Source organism: Ictalurus furcatus, chromosome 28, assembly GCF_023375685.1.
Source record: "Ictalurus furcatus strain D&B chromosome 28, Billie_1.0, whole genome shotgun sequence".
Classification (NCBI taxonomy): domain Eukaryota; kingdom Metazoa; phylum Chordata; class Actinopteri; order Siluriformes; family Ictaluridae; genus Ictalurus; species Ictalurus furcatus.
In genome coordinates, this window is record NC_071282.1 from 2,310,536 (window position 1) to 2,336,605 (window position 26,070).

The window sequence follows — 26,070 nt, forward strand, 5'->3', positions numbered from 1 at the left end:
GCAGACACTTGTACGATGTTTGATCGATATAGAGGAGTACGAAGGTAAAAAAAGCATCTGACTGCTAAGTAGAGTAACTACGGATGCATCGATACGGACGTTGGTATTGCGTATCGATCCGATACTGCGCTCGGTTGCACGTACTTTGTCGCGAGAATAAACAGCCGACAGGAGACGACGGTGATCTGGACGTATTGCACGATTGACAATGGCCAAACAAACTGCAAACTCTTCACCGGGAAACTGTCGCTAGGGAGAACTACTATCTTTCTACAGTAAAAGTAACCTGAAAAAACCGTATCGGAGAGCACGAATGTTAAAAAAAAAAAAAAAGAAAGAAACTGCTACGTGTGGCAAAGAGAGAGAGAGAGTAAGTCACTTCAATTCCCCTTCCTCGCCAACGTCTACACGCTGCACATCACCGCACCTCGTGCTAGTTTTTAAAATGACCGCGCTCACCGTCACACTCTCTATTAAACATCAGACTAACAGGAGAAACGAATACGAGGATAACGTATGAATAGTTGAGTCTTGAAACCCTTCACACACTATATCGTAACGTTACAGCGTTTTGCTCAACAATACGTCGCGGTTAGTCATGAAAGTAAAAGGACCTCTCGGAGTAACTTGCTCTGAACACCACGAGTGCTTCTTTAAATGATTTCAACCTCCTCTTCTAATTCGACGGACGTATACACGGACTCGGACGGACGGACAGACTTGTACTCTGACTTGGACAGACGGATGGATGGATACTCTGACTCGGATGGATGGATACTCTGACTCGGATGGATGGATACTCTGACTCGGATGGATGGATACTCTGACTCGGATGGATGGATGGATGGATGGATACTCTGACTCGGATGGATGGATGGATGGATGGATACTCTGACTCGGATGGATGGATGGATGGATGGATACTCTGACTCGGATGGATGGATGGATGGATGGATACTGACTCGGATGGATGGATGGATGGATGGATACTCTGACTCGGATGGATGGATGGATGGATGGATGGATACTCTGACTCGGATGGATGGATGGATGGATGGATACTCTGACTCGGATGGATGGATGGATGGATGGATACTCTGACACGGATGGATGGATGGATGGATACTCTGACTCGGATGGATGGATACTCTGACTCGGATGGATGGATGGATGGATACTCTGACTCGGATGGATGGATGGATGGATACTCTGACTCGGATGGTGAAATCAGTACAAGCTGTCCGGCCAGGACAAACCATTTTTCAAATATAGATATATTTGCAGCACGGAGGACCGGAGGAAACCGGACTTGATTTCCCAGAACTAACAAACCCAACCGCGTGTTTTGTGCATCCTGCGTAAAGGACAGAACACGCAGGTAGATATTCCCTGGTGTTCTCCTCAAGGGTATAAATCACTGTACACACATTAAAAACGCAAAGCTCTTTAACACGAAACCAAAACAGGAGTGTGCTCAGCAGCTGCCTGTTTTCCAAAGCAGTAGGAGCCTGAGCACATTCTCAGAGAAACCAGATCTGCTGAGATGAACGCTGTGTGAGAAATCTGGAGAGAAGAACAGCTGGCTTCCCCGAAAGCATCGCAGCACAAACAGCTCGTTTTAAAACACACTGACCGGCGAGTGCTCACAAACACGAACGCTAAAATTAAAGAGACGCTAGCTGACAAGATAACTGTGTACACACACACACACACACACACACACACACACACACACGACAAGCGCAGTGTAATCACAGAGCAGAGCAACTGCACACTCACACTGTGATCTCAAACATGAGGAAAACTGAATACGCTGCAACACACTGTATGGTTTCAAACTATTACATAATAAGTATTACGATCACTCCATGCTGTATTAAAGCTAGGCATTATGATATAAATATAGTGATCAATTCTTCTGAAGATATCACGAGTAACGTCAGGATCCTTATAACAATTACAAGCTTTAATCGGATAAAGGTTACCGGTTGGTAATCGGTCAAAATTGACTGATTTAGTTCTAAATTGATACAATGTATCTTTGAAACGGTGAATCTTGAAAATGGTAGCAAATAAAATAAATAAATAAATAACTTTATTTAAAATACTGAATTGTTAAAGTTCTAAATTGTTTACATTTTGTACTGAAACTTTACAGGAGTAAAATGTACATTTTGTACAGAATCGTTAAAGTTCTAAAACATTTTCACATTTTGTACGGATTCTCTACGTTCCAAAATGTCTGAATTTTCTACCGAGTCCTTAAAATTGTAAAATGTTAAAATCGCAAACATGGTGTGCTACATGAACTTAATTACTTTAGCTACACAGTTGTCCACTCACTCGTCTGGTTCCCTTAAGTCTGTATCATTGCACTCAACTAGCTAACTAGCTCGCCACGTGTTATTACGTTAGCTACCGTTTTTTTTAGCCTGGTCAGTTAGGTCTATAGGAAACCAAAACATGAGACTAGCAGCACATTGGAGCTTTTATGTGCCTGGTGAGAAAGCCACTTGTTTGTTGAACTTGCAAGATTTCAGAATGCAGTCTGCATCCATCCGACATTTTTCGCACACAAAGCTTTAAATGGAAACATTTGCTGTTGTTGCGTTGTGATAAAGATCAGCGCTGGGGTGGAATCTGATGGGAACAAAAGCAGCGCTTGCATCTGGGACGAGTGGGTTTAGTGACTGAGCTTGTCCTCCACGCTCGCACAATGGGGATTAGGACGGTCAGCACTATTGGGGAGGGCTCGTGGTCCATCACATTCCACACACGTCCATCCGTCTACCTTTCTGTTCTATTATCGCTCGGTTTCTGTTCAAGCGAACTGTACCTTTCCAAAAAGGTTAGCAAAGAAATCGAGAATTGTTCTGATTTAATTACACACAGTCGTGTTGGACAGCAGGATGATATCAGCAGCATAGTTCCATCCAGTCGGTCATAAAGAAACCGCACCCGCCTTCTCTTTTCCACCCGAGCCAAATTTAATGTCGTTCTCAAATTTATAAGTATCTCAGAGATCTGCAAGTAGGAGAGTTTCCCTTTCAAAGAGATGCAGCAGTAAACTCTACAGGGCTACGCGGAGTATTGCAGTCGAAGAACTAGTAGCCTTGCCATGGCGAACTCGTCAATCTAATTTGGATGGAGTGTTCAATGGTGCTTTTCATCAGGAGGAACCATTTCACTTACCACACCACTACTAACCAGGCAGACACTTCAAGCCAGGATGCACCAGCCAAAACCTAACCAATCAGAAAGAGCACGCGGAACTAAACCCAACTTTGAGGTGCTAGGCCCGTTCACGGCTAGCTCCGTTCTGCTGAGACACCCCGCCTTAATGCTTTTCAATTCAGCATTTACAGTCGATTCATTAAAAAGTCCTCATAAAACCAGAGGACACATGGCTGCCACTAAAAACGTAGATGCCACTGAAGACGTGGCTGCTATTTAAAACGTAGCTGCAATTAACCATTCGGTTTACGTTAAAAACTTAGCTGCCATTAAAGACATGGCTGCCATTAAACACCCTACTTCCATTAAAAACTTAGCTACCAGTACAAATAAACTTGACTACCAAGCATTAAACACTTAGCTGCCTAAACAAACATGGCTGCCATTTAAAACTACCGGGATGAGGACGAGTTCCCTTTTGAGCCCGGTTCCTCTCAAGGTTTCTTCCTCATGTCTTCTCAGGGAGGTTTCCCCTCTCCGCCGTCACCTCTAGCTTGTACGTTATCGATCCGAATCCGTGCTTTTTACACGATTAGCCTCATAAGCGTTTGCCCGCTGAACTGTCGCCTGTTAATCAGGTTAAAACCAGAACGCCTTTTCACATAAACAGGTAATGTTTCATTCGCGTTAGAATAATTACACTGACGTTTACGTAACATGAGACTGATGTAATGAAAGTGACATCACTTCCTCACACGGTCCTCTATATACATTTGTTGTAAGAGAGAAAATGACAATTGAAAGAGCCTAAAGAACGCCCACCGACGTCGGCCATACTGGTGGCGTTAAAAGCGAACGTTTCCAGCAGCGTTGCTGTCGAACGCACTGTTCCTTTATATTTCATAAATATAGAAGCAGCTATAAATAGATTTACGCTCGCGGTGTTATCTTTCCGTGATAAGGTTGATATTTGGATGCGATTGCCCCTATTGATTACCCCAGTGCCCCGAGCGGTGCAGTCTGATCCAGACCGCCATCTCATCTACGGCAGGATTCGACATACGCGTGTTTTATAAAAACACGTCTAATTAGCTTAACAGTACACTGAAGTCGTGAGAGAACTCTAATCATTTAGCTGAAGTAAGTTTATTCCAATAAAATATAAACCCCTTGACAAAAACACCCCACGTGTCAAAATTATTGGCACCCTTGCATTTAGTACAACATAACGGCACTGAGTCTTGTCCTGGAATGCTGGGTAAGATTAGAGCGCATCGATACACAACCTCTCCACATCCTCCTTCAGTTACAGCTTAGATCTCTCTCAGGCATGTTTTCAGAAGCTTTTTTTTAACCCATCGTTACCAAGGGTGCCAATAATTCTGGAGCATATTATACAGAACGCTCAAAGTGGCATCTACAGTGTAAAGTACAGGCACGGGGTCTGGGATTGTCTCATTTGTGCTGGAAATCTAGAAAAATCCAGTTGTTATGGAGACAAATAAGTTCAAATAAAGCATAATTTTTAGTAATCTACTGGTGCTGGTCAAACAAATCTGTAATGAGTTTCTTGACCGTAGCCTTGCGTCGCTTTAACACCAGTCGGCTGTGTACGGCGTATGGTACGCGAGTTATCGCCGTCCTGATGCATCTCCATCCGTTATATTAAAAGCAGCAACTGAACAACAGCAGCTAGTTCGGTAACAGCAGGTTTATTCTCGTTAATTAGCTACTCGATGCTAGTCTAGCGTCATTTTTACATCACGCCGGGTTTGTTTTCGTCCCGCAAAAACAGTAGCAAGCAACAAAACGACCACACACAATTACACAGATTCGATCCGCCAATTTGACTCTGGCAGGTTTATTTTTTCTCAACAATTTAGTGACCTAGCGTTAGACAGACATCGGGTGTGTTGATACTCGCGTCCATATTTCGAAAGTACAATGCGAGTGGGTTCCGCCGCAGACCGATTTTATCCAAATGAAAAAAACCTTGCTAGTGGACACTAGCTCGGATTCACGATCACATGCAAAAACCAAGCATCATAATAATAATAATAAGAAGAAGAAGAAGAAGAAGAAGAAGAAGTATTCGTCAACTAGTGGAAAACGATCCGAACCCAGCGATGCATTTCAGTCGATCGACGCAAACACTCGAAGAAATACTGTGACAAAACCAAATACCAAAAAAAAAGCTATAGTTACATTTTTTAAAATTAATTTTAAGACGAACAACCACAGCTTCTTTGTTGCCAGTCACGTACGTTTACGTAAATTGTTTATATAAAGACAGCTCGTTGAGAAAGCAAAATAACTATATGTAGTATCTTTTCCACACAGAAGAGAAAATAGAGAGATTGTCGTTCCCCCGTTTACCATCTCTGGACTGACAACAAATAAAAATAAAAACTAACAACGAATGGACAGAGCAACATGCGTTTATTCTCGCTAAACGCTGTAAAGTGAAGGACCACGACGAGAAAGAAACATTTCAAACTGTCGTACTTCCAGCCATAATCTAATCTAATCTGATCATTAACTGCTAAGCGTTAAAAGCGTTAGAATTTCATTCTCCCTGACCTTTACAAACTGATATAAAATGGAGGTTGGATCACTCACCTCTCTCTCTCTCTCTCGTTCTCTCACTCCCTCTCTGTATAATGAATTCGTTATAGTGTGTGTGTGTCGTGATTATTATAATTTTTTTTGGTTTTTTTTAAATAGGATGCGACACTGAACATAAGCATGAAGGTGAACACGAAGGAAACCTGAGGAGAACCTGAGGAGACTCTGGTGAGCATCAGCACCAGAAATCAGGCTCTAACCTGACAATAACCCTCATCCATCCTCGAAATCTGACTCTTCATTCCCTCAGAAAACACCGTCCCTGATTGGTCCTTCACATTTCAACTAGATTTCGTTATTTTCATTACTGAATTTTTATTTTACATTTTATTAGCTAGCTTGAAGGTGTTGCTAGCTTGACAACCTGAAGCTAAACCAGGATCATGAGGAGTTAAAACACACACAAAAAATAAAATTAAAAAAGAACCCCTATGAGAGGATGAGTGTTAAAAAACAAACAAAACAAAAAAAAATACACACAGTGTTGCGCATTTATATATTTATTTTATGTTATTTTTGACACAAAAACGGTTTATAATTCATTAAAAAACGAATTGAAATAAAAGAATAACAATTCTTCGAATAAAACTGGTCTGGACGCGTGTGTGTGTATGTGTGTGTGTGTTATGGATGTGCATATGAAGACAAAAGGCAAAACCCAGCACGGTGAGGTGGCCAGCGTTATAATGAAGACCTGGGCTCGATCCCAAACGGCTACCTGTTCCCTACCCAGGCGCACTATCCAGAAAGCGGAAGCTAAGGCGTTCTAGAACGCACGCAGCGCCCTATATGGTCAATAACACAGTCGTTTGGGATTCAGCCGCCGTGCTTTAACTGAGAGAGTGATGTAGCGTTTATCTTTCGAACGTTTTTTTTTTTTTAATAATTTTTTATTTATTTCAAACGCCCTTACATTTAAAATAAATAAATAAATAGCTAGCTTGTTAGCGTATACGCTAATTAGCTAGCTATTACAATAATGTTACAATGTTCAAATAAACAACAACAACACTCACCTTCGGTAAATATCTTCGTTTCTTACAGTCAGGCGAAGAAGTCGTCTTTTTGGGGGTTTGTTCGGGGTTTATTGTTTAACGGAATTAATTAACAAAACAAACAAACAAACAAACAAACAGCGTGTCCTCTTATTTTAGTAATAAAATCCCCCGGTGTTGGTGCTCATCGTTAAATCCGCATCCTTGAGCCGTGTGTGTGTGTGTGTGTGTCTCTCTCTCTCTCTTTTCCGAGCTGCCGAAGCAGCGCCAGGTTACGAAACATAAAAGCGATTCCGAATTCCGAAGCGATTACGAAACATAAAAGCGACAATAACGGACGTGGGTTTGTGACGTAAAATAAATAAATTCATTTAAAAAAAATCGTTTATATATGTCGGGTTTTTTTTTTTTTTTCAAATCAGCATCACATCATCGCCTCACTAGAGTCGTGTTTGTCTCGCGCGCAGGCGTTCCCGTTCACATCCCCTCTCCCGGTAAGAAGAAAGAATGAATGAACGGGTGCACGCGCCGTGGGGGAGGAGGAGAAAGAGGGGGCGGGGCTGGGGGGAGGGGAGGGGAGGTGGGGGCGGGGGGTTAGTGTGTACCTACCCCCGCGCGCGAGAATTCTGTGTGAGGGACGCCATGGGCGAGAGCTAGATTCTCTCAGAACTCAGTATTTGGTGGGAAGAAAATAAACCTTCATGAGGTTTGGTGAATATTTAATGTCGGCTGATGAAGGTGTGATAAGAAGGTGCCGACAATGCGATGAAAAAAAATTACCCAGGAGGTAAAGGTACAAAGCGCAATGTTCGTCTTCTGCGAGTCGAGAGTTTCTCAGCTTTACGCAAATGACTCCTCGGACCAGTCGTCTGGTCTTGATACGATTGAGTCGTCTGGTCTCGATATGATTGAGTCATCTGGTCTCAATATGTTTAAGTCGTCTGGTCTCGATACAATTAAGTCATCTAGTCTCGATACAATTGAGTCGTCTGGTCTCGATATGATTGAATCGTCTGGTCTCGATACAATTAAGTCATCTAGTCTCGATACGATTGAGTCGTCTGGTCTCGATACAATTGAGTCGTCTGGTCTCGATACGATTAAGTCATCTGGTTTCGATACGATTAAGTCGTCTGGTCTCGATACGTTTAAGTCGCCTGGTCTCGATATGATTGAGTCATCTTGTCTCAATATGATTAAGTCGTCTGGTCTCGATACAATTAAGTCATCTAGTCTCGATACAATTGAGTCGTCTGGTCTCGATATGATTGAGTCGTCTGGTCTCGATACAATTGAGTCGTCTGGTCTCGATACGATTAAGTCATCTGGTTTCAATATGATTAAGTCGTCTGGTCTTGATATGATTGAGTCATCTGATCTCGATACGATTATGGTAAACAACCTCTCGTCAAGCGTCGAATGGAAGGAAGAAAGGAACAGAGTAACTCGTCTGTGTCACTGGAGTGTGCGTGGCTAGTAGAGTTAGCTTGTGTGGCTAATCTGTGCGTGTAGCTGTGTATACCAAACAAACGTTTGGTTTTCACATGGATTAGTGCGTTATTTATTCTGTGTGGCTTAGTTGTTAGCAGGGTTGGGGGGCAGCGTCTGTATGTACTCCCTGTGTTTCGCGGGGTTTCCTCTGGGTACTCCGGTTTCCTCCCCCAGTCCAAAGACATGCACCGTAGGCTGATTGGCATTTCCAAAAATTGTCCGAAGTGTGTGAATCTGTGCAATTGTGCTCTGTGATGGGTCTCCACCTCATCCAGGGTGTCTCCCGCCTCGTCCAGGGTGTCTCCCGCCTCGTCCCTGAGTACGGTTAGTGTGATAACTGATAACAAAGCTCACACAACAAAAACATATAATAATAATAATAATAATAATAATAATAATAATAATAATGAGAGTAGGACGTCTTCCCAACACTCTGAGTAGGAGTTCCTAGTTGAAGGGGTTTACAGTTTTTTCTGTGTAATGAAGTAAATTAAATCAAATGGTTTATAGTGGTTATTGTCCTCATAAATACATATGGCGGTGTTTAGAGTGTGTGGAAGCACCAAAAACACTCTGCAAATCACCAGACAGGCAGGGGAGGGGGCGGGGGCGGGGGCAGGGGCTGGGCGGGGGGGGGGGCTGGGGACCATCTGTCCTCCCGCTATGGGACAGCTGGATGACACCACACTCAATCAAACACACACACACACACACACACACACATATGTGTGACTTTGAATCCATATATGGAAATGGGAGTGTTCCATTTAATCAATATATTAGTCTGTGAAGGAGGCGGGGCCTCTGTGCCTGTCATTTCCACTGAAGGGGGCGTGGCCTCTGTGCCTGTCCTGACAGAAAGAAAGTGTGGTATTTCTGCCCTTCATCAGTCCCATAGCAGGAAGCATGGCCTCTGTTCATGTCAATCACAGTGAAGGAGGTGTGGCCATTGTGTATCCACATCAGAACACAGAAAACATCGTGCCCAATCAACCTCCAGCTATTTCTTTTTACTAACGCTTACTTTCCCAGCCTTCTATCGCACCCTGACATACCCCCCCCCCCCCCACACAAACAGGTCCCGACTATTTTTTTTGAGACGTGTCATGGCTATCGAGTTCAAAATCACCTCATTTTCACCTTTCAAACGGTACAGTTCCTAGTTTAAACATTCAAGATGTTTTCCATGTTCTGTTGTGAACAACGTACAGGTTTATGAGATTCGCAAATCGTCACGTAGCGTTTTTATTCACGTTTACGTTTAAGTGTCCCAGCTTTTTTCAGAACTGGGGGTTGGACTTAATCCCAACTGCGATCGTATTAAAACATCTCTAAATTCTGTTGAATTTCTTTTTTGCCAGGTTCGAAGCTATCTTTCACACAACGAAGTAGACACACAAGCAGGGACCTGATCTTCATCACGATAATGATGAATAAATGAACTCCGCGATAGAGCGTGCTGATCTTCTCAACGTCACAGTGCACTGTCATCATGTCTAGTAAAGTCATGGTGGAAGTCTGTGTGTCTCAGGGCCTGCAGGTGTGTGTGTGTGTGTCTGTGTGTGTGTCAGAAACGTACAGGTGCACGTACGTATGTGTGTGCGGGTGTGTGTGTGTCCACCGTGATAAGGTCAGGTGTGAGAGGATATGAATTAGATTTACTTCCCTGAAACAAGTTCATCGTCTTCCTTTCTCTCTCTCTCTTTCTGCTGACTCACGTCTAGGAGAGAATAACCCGAAAAGAGACGAGACAAGGCAGAAGGGAAGAAGAAGGGAAGGAGGAAAACCCAAATCACTCTTTTATCATCTAAAGTCCGTGAGAATGAATGAAAATGAGAGCGATTATAATCCTGATGACTCTGAGCTGACGAACCGCAGGACGCGAACGTAATCGACAGGCCTCCTGATTAATCGAGAGCGTGTGGAGACCCACAAAAGTGAAGAAGGAAACAAAAGGCGAGTAATACATAAGCGGACGTTACAGCTTTCCACGCCGAAAAGCAAAACCTTCACCTTCATCTGTTTTTCATGCGACTCTCTATTTCATCCTGTGACCTTCTCCACAGGAATACTCCGGTCTCGAGGGCAACGTGAGGAGACACGCAAGACGCGTCAGTGCGAACGAGCGAGGCGTTAATGAATGACACGTCTGAAGAGAAACATTAGTGCTGAGCTCTCTAGAAGGAACTCGATCTGGTCCACTGTATCTCTGTCTCGCTTTCCGTCTCTCTCTCTATCTGTCTATTTCTCTCTCTCTCAACCGAACAATCATCACAGACACAACCTGGACAAAAACAGCGCTGACTGGACGTGTTTCTGTGTTGAGGGTTATAAGTGAATGTGCTGTAGTTTGCAGGATCTAGAGCTCAATCTGTCCCAGCTACACCGTGTCCCAGAATTCACTCACTCACACACACACACACACACACACACACACACGCTGCTATGTTAAGATATACACTGACAAAACACACTGTAGCAATCACAACGGCTAATCCAAAGTCAATGTAGTGGTCAGACGATACCTCACGAAAACCCAAGTGTCCACTCGGACGTGTCGCGGTCGCTCGTGCCGATGCGTAGCCGAGCAGCGTACGGTACACGATACGTTTAGCTCTTAAGCACAACACATACTCGGGTGTAGTCGGCCATCGGGACTCATAACGAACCGTAGTTAGCAAAACTCTGCACTAATAGTGCGTCCTAATCGGTAGTTCAGGGCAACGATCAGGAAGTCGGATCAATCACGACAATCCTCCCAGTGCACCGGGATGGGACGCTCACTCCTTAAACAATTCCCACAAAACAATGCACCGCAAAAACGCACTCCCTACGTCTCTACGTTCCCATACCGGAAATGATGGCAAATAATAATAATGACAAACCCTCAGCTAACTTCGTCTACAAAGTTCGTAAGTAGCTTGTTAGCGTTGTTGTAGCTCTCAAATGATTAGCGATTTGAACGTTTTTTTTTATGTTCTATTGGTGGTTTGTTTTAAGTGGCTAACGTATTGTTTTTGTTTTTTTTATTAATCCGCTAGCAAGGCTACGATCCTGCTCAGAGTACCATGACAGGAACGCATGCGATGACGCGAACACGTTTTTATGACACCGTACACTGATTCATGACCTAGCGGGTGGTGTAACGTGAACGAAGCACTTCAGGATGTGCTGTTACTGGAAAACAGTGCACTTCTTCTAACAGCGCTGAACTGATTCCTTTTTCTCCAGGGATCCTCACACACTCCTACACCTTGATGATGGCATTCTATCGTCCTCTCGCTTTCCTCTCCTCTTCTTTCTCTTTTAGTTCCGACCTACTAAAGATATTTATATTCTTCCCCTGTCGCTTTCTCCACTCCTCCACTCCTCTCTCTGGGATGACCAGACTATTTCTGCTTGCTCTCTCACGCTCGCTCTCGCGCTCGCTCTTTTCCCAGCCCAAGTTTTTTGAAGGGCACCTCGCTGCTCCAGTTCAGGCTACGAGAACTGCGGCAATGAAAGGAGGACAAGAAAAGAGACGGAGAGACGGACAAAGAGAGGTGAACTGAAAGAGCTCGCAGAATCATATAGAGTTACTGTTACCTATAACGTCACGTCCCGAAGCACATTATTCCCCTTTTACCTCAGCAATTTGCCAGATATTATCATCTTTTTATTGAATAAAGAAGGGTAAGTGGTGCTTTTTAACCATTTAGAGTTACATTTAATGTAGTGGAACATCCCTGGAACAAGTTAGTTCCTGTACAAGCTGTTACTATACAGCTATAGTGACACCTAAAAGAAAGAAAGAAAGAGATAGAGGCGTATATGTATATACAGTATATATATATATATATATATATATATATACTCAGCGAAAAAAGACACGTGTGCTGAGTATATATACGTATATATACTTGCACGTGTGTGTGTGTGTGTGTGTGTGTGTGTGTGTGTTATGATAAATAGTTTTTCTCTTCCTCTGGTGTCTCTTCCCAGAATGCATTGCTTTCGCATTGTCAAATGGTGAGACAATGCAGATGGCTTTGTCTGTGTGTGTGTGTGTGTGTGTGTGAACACCTGTGTAATTCTGCATCTAATGCGGCCCGGGACTTTCACAGCACGGCAGATTAGGGCCGGAATGAAGAGATGAAATAACGAAGATGAAGTGAAGGAGGGGCTCGGCGTGTGTGTGTGTGTGTGTGTGTGTGTGTGTGTCTAAAAATAGAGGCCATTTTTCTCATCATGATTTTAATGATGACATAATCTCGCTCTCACTCTCTTTCTCTCTCACACACACACGGCCATCTGAGACACTAAGCAAAAGGTGTACAAAAAGAATGACAGGCTACAGAAAACACACACACAGTTACAGAGAACACACACACACACACACACACACACACACACACTTGCAAGTTTTCAGGTATGACCTCTTACTATGTTTCATCAATCACAGGCTGAGAATAGCTGTTAAAACCAGGCCATGCTCCACACACACACACACACACACACACACACACACACACACACACACACATGGATTATCTTCCTGCTTTTCAGAGTTAAAATGCATTTGTGCGGACATTAAATAAAAATATTAACTATATAAATTCCACTCAGGCCACGCCCTCCACTCAGGTCACGCCCCTTTTCTCCCCAAAGTAAAAAGAGACATAAAAGGAAACAAATATCAGGACAAACTGAAGCGGAAGGAAACTCTCACTGAGGCCTAATTATTTCACCATTTTTGGAAATTAACGTGTGTGTGTGTGTGTGTGTGTGTGTGTGTGTCCCATATTGCACCTCTGGGTTAAGTGCTGAGGGAATTGTCTCCTTCATTTATTCCACAGATTCACTAATTGTGCTAATTTGGTATTAACAAGGCCTGAGCCTGTAGGGATTAAGGTACTAAACTTAGCGGATACCTGCACACACACACGCGCACACACACGCGCATACACACAAACACAATAACATCCTGACACTCAGTGTGTTAAAGATTCAGTAGAATACATTCAGTGTAAATCTCAGACGTACTGTATATTTATTTTTGTTTCCCTCTCTTTCATGTCTCTTTCTCTTCCTTTCTCTTTCCTTTGCACTCACGCCTCACACTTCCTTCCTTTCTCTTCCACATCACCTATCACCTCCTTTACTTTTCTCTGTATATTCACCTTTTTTTCTTCTCATCCTTCCATCCAAACTCAGCCATCCATCCATCCATCTATCCAAACACTCACCCATCCATCCATCCATCCATCCAAACACTCATCCATCCATCCATCCATCCAAACACTCATCCATCCATCCATCCAAACACTCAGCCATCCATCCATCCATCCATCCAAACACTCAGCCATCCATCCATCCATCCACCTATCCATCATCCATCCATCCATCCATCCATCCATTCAAACACTCAGCCATCCATCCATAAAGTGGTTGTTTAATGTAACAGTTTATTGGTTTGGGCTTCTCTGTCCATCCATCCACTCATCCATACATCATCCATACTTTCAGTGAGTGAACAATGTAACATTTTCGTGGTTTGCTACTTACTACCATCAGTATATACATCCATCTCTGTATCCATCCATCTGTCCATCCATCTATATATACATCCATTTTTCCTGTTTCTCTCACAGACAGATCCATGCATGTTTACAGCATCCAGGGGTTTGGGCTCCATCTCTGTACAGTACATTCACTATTCATCTCCTTTCACAGACACACACACACACACACACTATGACTCACTGAGCCTTATTCCCACGACGAGAAGCGATTGATGAGCTGCAGAATGACTCACCTAGTGATGTTGCTGGAATTCCAGCATTTAATCAAAACTCGGTAAAAGACCGAATGAGAGAGACAGAGAGAGAGAGAGAGATGAAAGAGAAGATTTATATCATGTCCGAATCTATTATCAACATCTTAAAGTAACTTTATTATTTTGTTTCTCTGAAATATACACTCACCCTGGGATGTCAGTTAACCGTACGCAGCAGTAAACACAACAGACCCGTGACGTTTCCTCCACAGTCCTAGCACGGAAGTGTAAATACTGCACGTTTACCCTGGGTCACTCAAAACAACAGCGCGTATCGACCAGACGCTACAACTCCATGCTCGTTTCTTCAAATCCGTGTATTTATTTTTACAAGACCGTTCTAGGTTTTTATCGATTTCTCTTATACCCCTACATGTACACATCATCCTTTCTTTTGTCCTGTCTTTACGACGGTCACGGTATACCCTTACAGTTTATTCGTATTTCTTACAAGTCTTACATTTACGTCGAATATGGAATCGTTGATCAAGTTACGTTTTCTGCGAGGAGACGTCCAGTTACCGTTTATGGAAGGAGTCTCCAGTGTCAGCGCTTGGCCATGGTCAGAGGTGAAGCTGTCACTTTGAGTTTACGCTCTGTGGTTTCTCGGCTCATTATCTTATTAAAAGAGAGAGGAGAAAGAGAAGCCGGTGAGGGAACGACTGTTTATAGCTGCTATAACGTAAGTGAGGACAGGACATGAGATTGTTCCCTGTCGAGTCCATGACAACGTCATTTAGCTATCAATGTACGTAGCTATCATAACATCACTGATATAAACCTGAAATTTCAGCGAGAATGAATTGCTGATGTTCTCCCCATGCTTCGGGGGTTTCCTCTGGGTTCTCCGGTTTCCTCCTCCAGTCAAAAGACATGCATGGTAGGCTGACTGGCATTTCCAAATTGTCCATAATGTGTGTGCGATTGTTCCTTGTGATGGGTTGCAACCCCGTCCAAGGTGTCCCCCCCCCCCCCCGCCTTCTGCCCTGAGTTCCCTGGGATAGGATCCGGGCTCCATGCGACCCTGTACAGGATTAGCAGTATGGAAAATGGATGGATGGATGGACAAATTGGTGAAGAAAGAGCTTGTATGGGACAACAAGAGCTAACGTGTTAAACAAAACTCTCATGAAGGTACAGTTGGCCGATTTAGAGACCAGTAAATCTTAACCACTGCTACGATAGTAATTTCATGTTGCAGTTAAGTAAGTGCGAGCACGTTTTAATGACGTATTTATGACTGTAAAACCAATTACTGGATCAAAAAACGTCCAACCCTAACGTAGAAGACGTTTCCACGCTCGGAACACTGTCATAACAAGTACGGAACAGAACGTTAGACTCGCGACAGTCGGTGGAAAGAGAGAACCGTAAGAACAAAAAATAAACACATCGAAAAATAAAGTCACATCTTTATTTTTTCTTTCTTTCTTGGTTTCACTTCATCTCAGATTTGTTGTTCTTTGGCGCTCTGACGTCACCTCATAGAATCAGTTGTGGTTCGGTTTTGTGTCAAAACTTTTCTCACATTGTGCAACTTCATCACACTTAGTACATTACAAAATTACAGAATGGAAGTAAAAAAAAAAATATCAAGTACCCCCCCACCCCACAAGGATCATGAGATTTAGGACCATCTTTGGATGAGGACAAGACCAGACAGCTTATAGTACACAATGCTGGATTCACCGCTTTGCTCTTTTTGACAGAGCGCTTTCTTTTTTTTTTTTGAATTAATGATTTTTTTTTAGCTAAAAAGTTAGCTGAGGTTCAGTTCTCCGTGGACTAGAACGTTCTCCGGAGCTGCTTTCCAAAATTTGTGATGTCAGCAGGATTTCGCACGGTTTTATGAAAGAAATCGCAAGGAAAGCTAAATCGCGCCGATTCAGCCCCCGTCTCCCGCCTAAAACAATTCAGCCGCTTGAACGATATGACTCAAACCGCTGTCTGAAAACGCCTTCCTAGAAAGAAAACGACTCCGAAACACATCCGTAAGACTAGCCGTTCGATTAGGACAAAAGTAATGGCACCCTATACAAAGCCATTTTAGGAGGAGCGCTTGTGCCACTTACTCGCCGTTTAGTTCCCTGTGAGCTTTGGTGTTTATGGAGTTTTGTGGGTGTGGCTAATCTTTTTTTGTTGTCGTTGTTGTTCAAGTTTTTCCTAAATGTTTACTGAAATATTGATAAATGACAAACTTTATATAAAAATGTTCTTAGTACCGAAGATTCCTAGTATCGTAACATTCAGATATTCACGTGCAGGCATTTACACGTTGAACAATGGAATCCAGCATTGAATAAGAGCTGAACGTGGTTTATTATTATTTTTTAAAATTTGCGCAGTGTCTATTTGCACTAGGTTTAAATAGCGACTTTTTTTTTATTATTATTATTAGTGCAAATTGATTCAAGATATACTGCTATCGAATTGGATACACTTTTCGGTTTGCACCAAGTGTAAATAGCACGATATAACTTCACACGTACAGATATGAAATAAATGCGAGTTTGCTTCATGTGAACACGGATGAAGCGTACGTGTACGTTCAGTTCATTTAAATACTGAATAATCATCAAACGCGCAGCAAAAAAAAAACAACAACAACAAAACACGGCTATCTGTGCGTAATGCAAATAGACTCCACCCAGAAATTCTCTCCCAAACATTATGAACTGAGCTGAGGCGTCTCTTAGGTCACAAGTACAACGTCCGTTTCACATCGTGTTAAAAAAATAAAAAGAAGTTTTACAAAAAAAACCAAAACAAAACAAAACAAAAAAAAACTAACAAACTGAGCAGTCTCAGTTTAAAAATGCATGAGATTTTCCCACATCCAGAAATATCAGGACCTAAGTTGTGCAAAATGAACTCTAGATGAAGAGTAGGAGCGGGGGGAGGGGCGAGGGAGCGAGGGGGGGAACGTCTTAACATGTACAAATAAAACTTACATCATTCTGTAATTATAAACAGTTTACGGAGCTTCAGTTATATTAAGAAAAAAATGAAGAAAGTTTACAGGAAATAAATCAACCAGAGAACACTACAGGAGGGTGGACGAGGATGAGCGAAAGCTTGCGTGTGTGTGTGTGTGTGTGTGTGTTTGTGCTTATTTAGTGTTTTTGTGTGTGAATATGTGTCTCGTGCTGTGTCTGTGGGCACAATGGCCATTTTTGCAGATGCACTTGAAGGAACCTTTAGTATTCACACAGCGGGCGTTTTTACACGGGTTCAAGCGGCCGATTCCTCGCTCTGTACACTCGTCTATATCTGCAGAGAGAGAGAGAGAGAGAGAGATACTAGTATTAGGTAAGGCCTAACTCAAATGCAGCTCCTACACAATGCACCAAACGATGTTAAGGATATAATTATCCTGATATCATTTGATGAGGTCGAAAATAAAGCAGGCGACAAAAATGTGTTGGGGATTAGTGACTCGAGTTCAAATAAATGTCAGAAACCAGCAAACCACTACACTATAGTACTAATGTGAACGATTAGACAAGCGCGTAATGAAGCGTAAAGACTAAATTACTTCACTCTACACACGACACAATTTGCGTACACACTCACCTACGCAGCGCGTTCGCGAATGATCCAGTCTGAAGCCTGGGTTACACTCGCACATGGTGCCCAGGTACGAACGGACACATCGTCCATTAGCGCAGCTGCACTCGTCTGAGTCTTCCTCTGAACTGTCCCTCTCTGCCCACAAGAGAGAGAGAGAGAGAGAGAGAGAGAGAGAGAGAGAGAAAGAGAGACATATTTGACAAATGCATTCTATTAAAATTAGCGTTTCTTCATGGGTCTAAAATCTAATTGGATGTTGGGGACTTTACCTGGGTTATAACTGAAAGGTGCTACAAAGTCTGAGTCTCCGTCCGACTCGGTCTCCAGGTGCATCTCACACAGCCTGTTAAAGATCACTGCAACAAAACACGCCAAATTTAGAAAAAAATAACGTAACAGCATGTACACTATAGTGCATGAAAAACGAATACGCAACGTACAGATAAAGCATGCAACAATACGATTTATTTACTCTCTCTTCTTGTTTCAGTGAAGAATATCGCAGCCACACACATACAGGTGATTCGAAACGCTTTCGAAATTGCTCAAAAGGCACGATCTGACTCATTGTTTAAAAGTCTGTAGTCATGTGACCTGGCGAAGGCCCCACCCCCCGTGTTAAAGGTTTCGAAAGAACACACTTGAAATCTTCTGAACGAAACAGATGTGATGGTTTCGATCTCAAAAAGCTCCATTTACACCATCGTTGACCCCTCAGGACGTTACCGTCTTCATCGGCCTCTCGTCAATTTCCCGTCATCACTTGGGGAAGCACAATTCTACAGAAGAGGGTTCAGTGTTCGGGCAAACTTGCATCCGACCGAGTGGTGCTTTTTATTACAGCAAGCTCCAGCCCCGATGGTTCCTGCTCTGGGGAAACCTGATCTAAGCACTAAAAAGTTTCCTGGAATCGTGAACTAAAAATGGGTCTGGTTACTCTGGAAACACTTCGAGAAATAGTTCCTACCATTGGAGTGTCGAAAAATGTTTCTGGTTACTAAAAAAAAAAAAAGGTTCCTGGGTGTGATTGTGCTTAAAGTTATGTTTCTGCAGGAATTTCTGCAAAGGTTCCAGTGAGGGGGAAAAAAAGGGTTTCTTAAAATGTCCCTGGGTTACTGAAAAGTTCCTGTAGTGGAAACAAGCTTAAACGTTTGGAGTTCCTGAAAAGGTTCTTTAGGATTCCTAAAGGTCTCTGTCGTGGTTCTTAGACTCCTGAAAAAGATCCTAAGTTCCTGAAAGCTTCCAGTGGTGGAAATGCACAAAATTCTTGAGTTCCTTAAAAGGTTACTGAAAAAATTCTTGTGGCGTGTCAAAGTCCATACAGTTTTAACCCGAGTTCTGGAAAGGATTTCTGAGGTGGGAAATGACCCAAGGTTACTGAGGTGTTGAAACAAGTTGAAGTTCCTGAAAAGGCCCTGGGTTCCTGAGAAAATTGTTAAGTTTTAGGAGTATCGCTGGTAGCTTACCTGAGTTTTGTGGTGGGAAAGTGCGCCCTCTGTAGGACTTGAGGAGTATTGCTGTTAGCTTACCAGAGTTTCTCAGAGCGAAAGTGCACCATTTGTACGACTTGAGGAGCAACGCCTTTAACTCACCTGTGTTTCTCTGTGGGCAGGTGCGGCACTCGGGGCCCCAGCCATGGCCGAAATAGCAGCAGCACTCAGAGTAGGTGACTGCCCCCCGATGTGGCACGGTGCAGATCAGATCTTCATCCACTTCAAGAAAACATACATCCTTATGGGCTGCTGTACGGTCTAATAGGGAGAGAAAGAAAGAGAAATAGCCAGAAAGAGAAAAGCGAGGGCACAGAGAATGAGGGACAGAAAACAAGCCGGATACAAAGACAAAGAGAGCAGGATAATGAAAGAGAAAGAGAAGAGAAAGACAAACACACAATAAACACAAACGGGTCCTATCCTAAGAAGTACACAACGAATCACAGCGAAAGAGCTAATCTAGCACTCGCACTGAAACCAGTCGGGGCTGCACCCTGAAACTGGACAAGCTGCTAGACACAGAGGCTAAACTGTGATCTAACTGGCTGGGTTGTGGGGGCGAGCAGGGCGGGGTTACCCACCGTCGTAGACGCACTGCTTGAGCGCGGCGCTGAAGGTGAGCGGCTGAGCGCAGATGCAGTGGAAGGAGCCGGGAGTGTTCACACACCTCCCGTTCCTGCAGTACGACGGGTCCAGACACTCATTCACATCTGAAAGGGTCACCACAGACATTACTGGAAAGGAACAGAGAAGTCCGGAGAGAAAGAAGGAGCGAGAGAGAGAGAGAGAGAGAGAGGGAAGAGAGGAGTAATAAAGAGAGAGAGAGAGAGAGAAAGAGATTGGGGAAAGGAGGGAGGAAAAAGGACAAGAAAGAAGCAATCAGAAGCACACAGGTTTGGGTGAGATATGCATCAGTATAGTCTCTAACGGTTAGGATTAGCGCTACGATTTGAGGGACGTAATTGATTTAGAATTTATGGAAGGAGTCTCCATTTTCAGGGCTCTGTAACACCCAGAGGTAAAGCTGTAACTCCTCTGGCTATTACCCATCATGCCTCTTTTTCACGGCGAATCTGGTGTAAACCCACTCACCGGCCTGTTCCTCCGGCGTGACGCAGCTGTTGCGGTCAGTGCCGAGGATCCAGGGCGACGTACAGATGCAGTAGTAGGAATCCTGCGTGTCCACACAGTGGCCGTTTTTACAGTTCGACGGATCCTGACATTCGTTTATGCCTAAACACACACACACACACACACAGTAGTTCGTGCTGTAGTACTTGACTGTGAAAAAGTTTTCCAAAAAAGTGTGAAGACAACTTTATCAGTTATAAAAATGGTGCAGCTATGGGAAATATAGCACACGCTAACTAAACTAGCATGCGCTAGGCATGCTAACTCATAATAATATTAACTAAAAATTATTTTCCCCCGGTCGATTTTGTACAGGTCAGGAATCTCCATTAGTGCTAGGATAAAGTGCTCCTCCATTTTCTCTCAACAACACCTGTGATTTTATTAGCCAGCGCCTCAGAAAACGGAGAACTAGCCGAGAGCTAGTTTTCTAAACCCCCCCCCCCCACACACAGTGATATATATATATATATATATATATATATATATATATATATATATATATATATATATATATATATATATAACCCAGTAGAAATAAATCCCAATCCAATATGTTAACTGTTGAATAAAATATGGATTGGTTCTGATGTATCATGTAGATCATTGTATTGTTGTTAAAGCTAACTTGCTAGTCAGGAGTGCTTGTTTGCTAGTTAGCAAGGCGCTACCAATTTCAGCCTAGCACCAGAAAAATAGCCTCTGCTAGTTCAGGGACCTTCTTCAGGTGGCGATACGCAGCACGCAGTTGCTAATAAGCTGTTAGTAAATGTGTCATAAAACCGAGTAGCAGCTACAGCGCTGCGCAGTGAGAAAGCTAAAATAAACATTTAGCAGATTACAGTGCTAGAATGTACTAGCTGTTTATCTGTGAGCGCCTGGCGGCTGTTAGTTTAGCTAAACCGTAGCGCTATGGGATTATATTATAAACCAGTCAGACACTGACTTCTTGGCTTTTATTAAAGTAAGAAAAAAGGTCCTGTTTGTGTTCATGACAAATCTTAGCAGGCTAGCATTTCACACTGGCATTGCAGTAGTTACAGAGCGTGGTCTGGGCCTGTTTTCTGGTTATACGAGACTGAAAAAACCCCACAAAAACTTTACCTCAACATCCGCTAGCAGTTTTATTTATTTTATTTGTTGGTGTTGTGTTGGGGATCTCCAAATGTCTAGAACGGGCCCTAAAACTAGACATTAACATAGCTGAAAACACACACACACACACATATATGAGTGTTCCATTCCGGAATACATTCTTTCGCTCTCTTTCTCTCTTTAACTCCCCACCTCCTACACACACACACACTGCATTACTCAGTCAATGCCCCACCCCCGCACACTGCAGCTTTAAATACACCCTGACGTCCTTTTCTACATAGGCCTCGTTGGCGCAGTAGGCAGCGCGTCAGTCTCATAATCTGAAGGTCGTGAGTTCGAGCCTCACACGGGGCAGACGTTTTTTTTTTTTTTCCCCTCCTCATACACTCCCTCACCGCCACAACAACCCTCAAACTGGCCTCCACTTTCACTATTCTGTACTATACATGCTGTATTTCTGTGTTTTTCCTGGTAAAGAGACAGCCTCATCTAGCCAAGAACAGAATCCAAAAGCCGCAGGAATCATGCCAGGTCCAGGAGGAGATTTAAACATTTCTTAAAGGGTGGGGGTGGGGGGGTTCTTAAACATGTCTGGAGCTTAGTTCCAGGATAGAAAACGTTCAACGAAAACCTGAAATGAAGACATGAGCCAGATCTGCCGCATGTGAACGCCGCAAAAATCAGTATATTTCTCCGAGACGTTCGCCACCGTGATGGTTTCGTTTATGTTTATTGATTAAGCTGTCTTAGACCACATCAAAAGTACCGGATCCTGTTTAAGGCTGATATTTGCATAACCCCCATAAAAAAAACTACCATAAAAAACCCCCAAAAACATAGACAGTGTGTGACATAGACTTAAATTACATTCGGCGACTGACAAACATCAAACGTGCGCAACAGGAAATTGTGTAAATTAATTATTATTTTGGTGAATTGATTCTTTAGTGACCTGGGATAGGATCTCATAATAATCATACACACACACACACACACAGTCACACACCCGTACCTAAGTCTGTAGGCAGGATACACTTCTTGTTGGCGGTGTCCAGAGTCCACGGGGCGTTACAGGTGCAGTAAAAGGATCCGCGTGTGTTCACGCAGTGACCATTACTGCACAGAGACTCGTCGTGACACTCGTCCACGTCTACCAACGCACAGAAAAGAGAAACTCATTTGTGAATGAAACACGTTTTTTGAAGGAAACATACAATTCTAATCAGGTGCCTGTGAACCTTCGGTGCTTAGCCCCTAATAATAATAATAATAATAATAATAATAATAATAATAATAAAAGAAGAGACATAAAAGAGAAACTCTACGCATTATCATGTCTATGTTAACAGAAATGATATGCTGTATAAAGGTGTATGTTTCACTATAAAAAAATATATACTGGGTGAAAGCTGTGAACGAGTGAGCGTATACTGCCTCCTGGTGGTCAAGGCTGTAAATATCACTGGCTGTGATGAGCAAACATCCGAACAGAAGAGCTGTGACTTGTGACTTATGAACACTTAGGATTCATTAGGCAATTATAATGCTTTAGAGATGTCAAGAGACCCATGACGCAACGCTAAAATGAATACAAACGTTGTTCTCGTCTTTTCACTAGCAAAGTAACTGCAGTGTGTGTGTGTGTGTGTGTGTGAGTACCTATACACTCGAGAAGGTTGCTGTCATAATAGAAACCCTGTTGACAGTAACACTCAAATCCAGGCTGTGTGTTCATGCATCGACCCTCTTTACAGATTTCATTCGCAAACAACACACACTCATCTATGTCTGAAGGAGAGCGAGAGAGAGAGAGAGAGAGAGAGTGAGAGTAAGTATTATGTCAACAGCTCCAACAAACAGCCAATCAAAATCGAGAGCACAATTAAAGCAACTACAGGACATGATTTGTGTGTGTGTGTGTGTGTATGCATGTGTGTGTGTACCTCTGTGCACTGGCAGGCCGTACTCCATCACTCCCTCCTTGTGGTAAAAGCCTCGTCCTACTGGACACAGAGAGTGGTACTCCGCTACACAACACACAACATACACCATTAATTAGCCGTCCGTCCATCCTTACATCCATTATACGTTATCATGTCCACTTAAATCCACTCGGACGTGTCATCTGCATACTGACATCACGTTATGACCTGTGGTAAGGGAAGTCATTTATTATTATTATTATTATTATTATTATTATTATCATTAAACGAGTTTCTCCGGTGTTTGAATTAGAACTTTGTAACTGTGCACGATTTATGTGCAGGAAAAAAACCAGGAAAGACTCACTACTACTACTACTACTAAGGCTAAGAAGAAGAAAAAGAAGAAGAAGAAGGAGGAGTAGGAAATATACAGTTTCAGTTGGGTGCCCATGCACTTTCAGTGCTTGGCCCCTCATTACTACTACTACTACTACTACTACTACTACTACTACTACTACTACTACTACTACTAATAATAATAATAATAATAATAATAATAATAATAATAATAATAATAATAATAATAATAATAATAATAATAATAATAATAATAATAATAATAATAATAATGAAATTACAATAGGGTGCCTAGACACCTTTGCTGCTTGGCCCCTAGTGCAGTTTGAATTAATATTGTTGTATAAAACGCTCATATCATTTAGCTCTACCATACACTCAGATCATTCCTGTATACACGTATTCTCTCTCTCTCTCTCTCTCTCTCACACACACACACTGAAACCCGAGAACAAAGGGCCCCCCCCCCCCGCTCTGTAGCTTTACAAACGGCTCTACGTCCTCCTCCACACAGGCCTCGTTGGCGCAGTAGGCAGCGCGTCAGTCTCATAATCTGAAGGTCGTGAGTTCGAGCCTCACACGGGGCAGAAGTTTTCCTGAAAGCCTTTTAATGTCGTTGGGGCATCGGTAAACTTTAGGATAGAACAGTTGAAGAGGAAGAAAAGGTACAATTCTAACAGGGTGCCTATACACCTTCAGTGCTTGGCCGCCGAGTATTAGTAGAAGTACTACTACTAATAATAATAATAAAAAGATGAAGGACAGATACAATTACAATAAGGTGCCTATTCCCTTTCCTGCTTGGCCCCCTAGTAGTAATAATAATAATAATAATAATAAAACATGATTTTTCTAACACCCATCATATAGTGAAACTGAAAGTATTTAACAATAAAGAATTTCAAACGATATTGTGTAGCTCTACAACACACTCGGATCATTCCTGAGTACGTGTATTCTCTCCGTGTATTCTCTCTCTCGCTCTCTCTTACACACACACACACACACACACACTGAAACCCGAGAACAAAGGCCCACCCCCCCTCGCTCTGTAGCTTTACAAACCGCTCTACGTCCTCCTCCACACAGGCCTCGTTGGCGCAGTAGGCAGCGCGTCAGTCTCATAATCTGAAGGTCGTGAGTTCGAGCCTCACACGGGGCAGACGTTTTCCCGAAAGCACGCACACTCGCCGCTTAAATCTCTCCGACAAATATAACGCTGCGAAACGTGGTTCCAAATGCTTTGCCTCATAACAGTCGTGTTTTACTTTCTGCAGAAGTAAAAACGTCGACACGTTTCTGAGGACCTCTTAGATTTGGTTGATTGTAATCTTACGCTAGCAAACGCTCGAGAAACCGCACGTAAACGTCCCGTACCTTAAACACACGCCAAGTCCTGCGCATTCTTTCCGTTAGATTCTTTTCAGACAGATTATTATGAAGATTCTTAAGCCTATTTCTAGACCTTTTCACTCACTTCAAGCTTGAGCGTATATTTCGTTACACGTTTAAAGATTAGGTAAAGATTATACGTGACTTTACAATAAATAAAGCAAACAGAAGAGTGCACAACCTGTTCATACACAGATTTACTCATTTCAACCGTGAAAGAGTATAAAGTCAGTCTCGTAATGAACTAAATCGGTTTTAACTGGTGGACCGGGGTCAGCATGGGCGCTCTGGGAAGACCACTTTTGGTAGGTACTGAGCCCTGCATACCGGGAACACCTCACAAGACCTGCCCTTTTATACTGTCGTCTAGACATCACAATCTGACCCTTGGTCAAAGTCTCTCAGATCCTTACTCCTTCCCAATTCTCCTGCTTCCAACACGTCCCCCCTCTTAACCGCTGGCACTGTCACCAGATAATCAGTGTTATTCTCTTCACCTGTTGTTGGTTTTAATATCATGGGTGTTTGGTGTATATGCTTGTACGATACAAAATATTACCGTACACGTTTAAATACTGTGGTTACAGGATTACTGTACGTCCAGGACATAAACCTGTACCTGAATATCTTCTACACTTATATCTGTCAGTGGTTACGAATCCAGCTGCTGACTATCTACATTCCTGTTTTTTGATTTATGACAATATGACGGTTATGTGAGGAGCCCCTTGTGTGTGTGTGTGTGTGTGTGTGTGTGTGTGTGTGTGTACCAGAGTGATAGACGGGGCAGGGGTAAATCTCACAGTGGTCCCCCCAGCCCACTCCCACTGAGCAGCAGCACTCCTGCTTTGTCACGTTGGTGGCTAGAACGCTGTCGCAGAACACCGTGTCATCCAGGTTCAGGTAGCACTCCTTCTTATTGTCCACATCCTGCACCACCTCTGCAGGGGAAACACACACACACACACACACACATCACATATATACACACACATTTGTTACAG

General features: G+C 43.0%; 2 protein-coding genes and 3 non-coding genes across 8 annotated transcripts in view; 3 read left to right on the forward strand and 2 right to left on the reverse strand.

Moving 5' to 3' along the window:
* The window catches only part of LOC128603192 (spectrin beta chain, non-erythrocytic 1), a 59,137-nt gene extending 51,965 nt beyond the window's left edge, over positions 1 to 7,172 (reverse strand). Inside the window, exon 1 of one of the 2 annotated variants that reach the window (XM_053617449.1) lies at positions 6,816 to 7,172. The gene's annotated coding sequence lies outside the window, so the exon portion shown is untranslated. The remainder of the gene's footprint in view (positions 1 to 6,815) is intronic. The other variant, XM_053617451.1, reaches the window with a different exon arrangement.
* An 8,322-nt stretch (positions 7,173 to 15,494) lies between these two features.
* Positions 15,495 to 26,070, reverse strand: part of ltbp3 (latent transforming growth factor beta binding protein 3) — a 40,567-nt gene continuing 29,991 nt past the window's right edge. Inside the window, exons 21-30 of one of the 3 annotated variants that reach the window (XM_053617457.1) lie at positions 25,837 to 26,007; positions 23,336 to 23,419; positions 23,052 to 23,180; positions 22,405 to 22,542; positions 20,256 to 20,396; positions 19,745 to 19,873; positions 19,263 to 19,421; positions 17,940 to 18,026; positions 17,674 to 17,805; positions 15,495 to 17,370 (exon numbers count right to left, since the gene is read on the reverse strand). In XM_053617457.1, the coding sequence (XP_053473432.1) occupies positions 17,210 to 17,370; positions 17,674 to 17,805; positions 17,940 to 18,026; positions 19,263 to 19,421; positions 19,745 to 19,873; positions 20,256 to 20,396; positions 22,405 to 22,542; positions 23,052 to 23,180; positions 23,336 to 23,419; positions 25,837 to 26,007 (1,331 nt within the window). In that variant the 3' untranslated portion in view covers positions 15,495 to 17,209. Of the gene's footprint in view, positions 17,371 to 17,673; positions 17,806 to 17,939; positions 18,027 to 19,262; positions 19,422 to 19,744; positions 19,898 to 20,255; positions 20,397 to 22,404; positions 22,543 to 23,051; positions 23,181 to 23,335; positions 23,420 to 25,836; positions 26,008 to 26,070 lie in introns of all 3 variants that reach the window. The other 2 variants (XM_053617456.1, XM_053617455.1) reach the window with 2 other exon arrangements.
* Positions 21,674 to 21,746, forward strand: trnam-cau (transfer RNA methionine (anticodon CAU)). Its single transcript has one exon. It is a non-coding gene; the product is annotated as a tRNA-Met (tRNA).
* Positions 24,189 to 24,261, forward strand: trnam-cau (transfer RNA methionine (anticodon CAU)). Its single transcript has one exon. It is a non-coding gene; the product is annotated as a tRNA-Met (tRNA).
* On the forward strand, positions 24,764 to 24,836 carry trnam-cau (transfer RNA methionine (anticodon CAU)). The gene has a single exon. It is a non-coding gene; the product is annotated as a tRNA-Met (tRNA).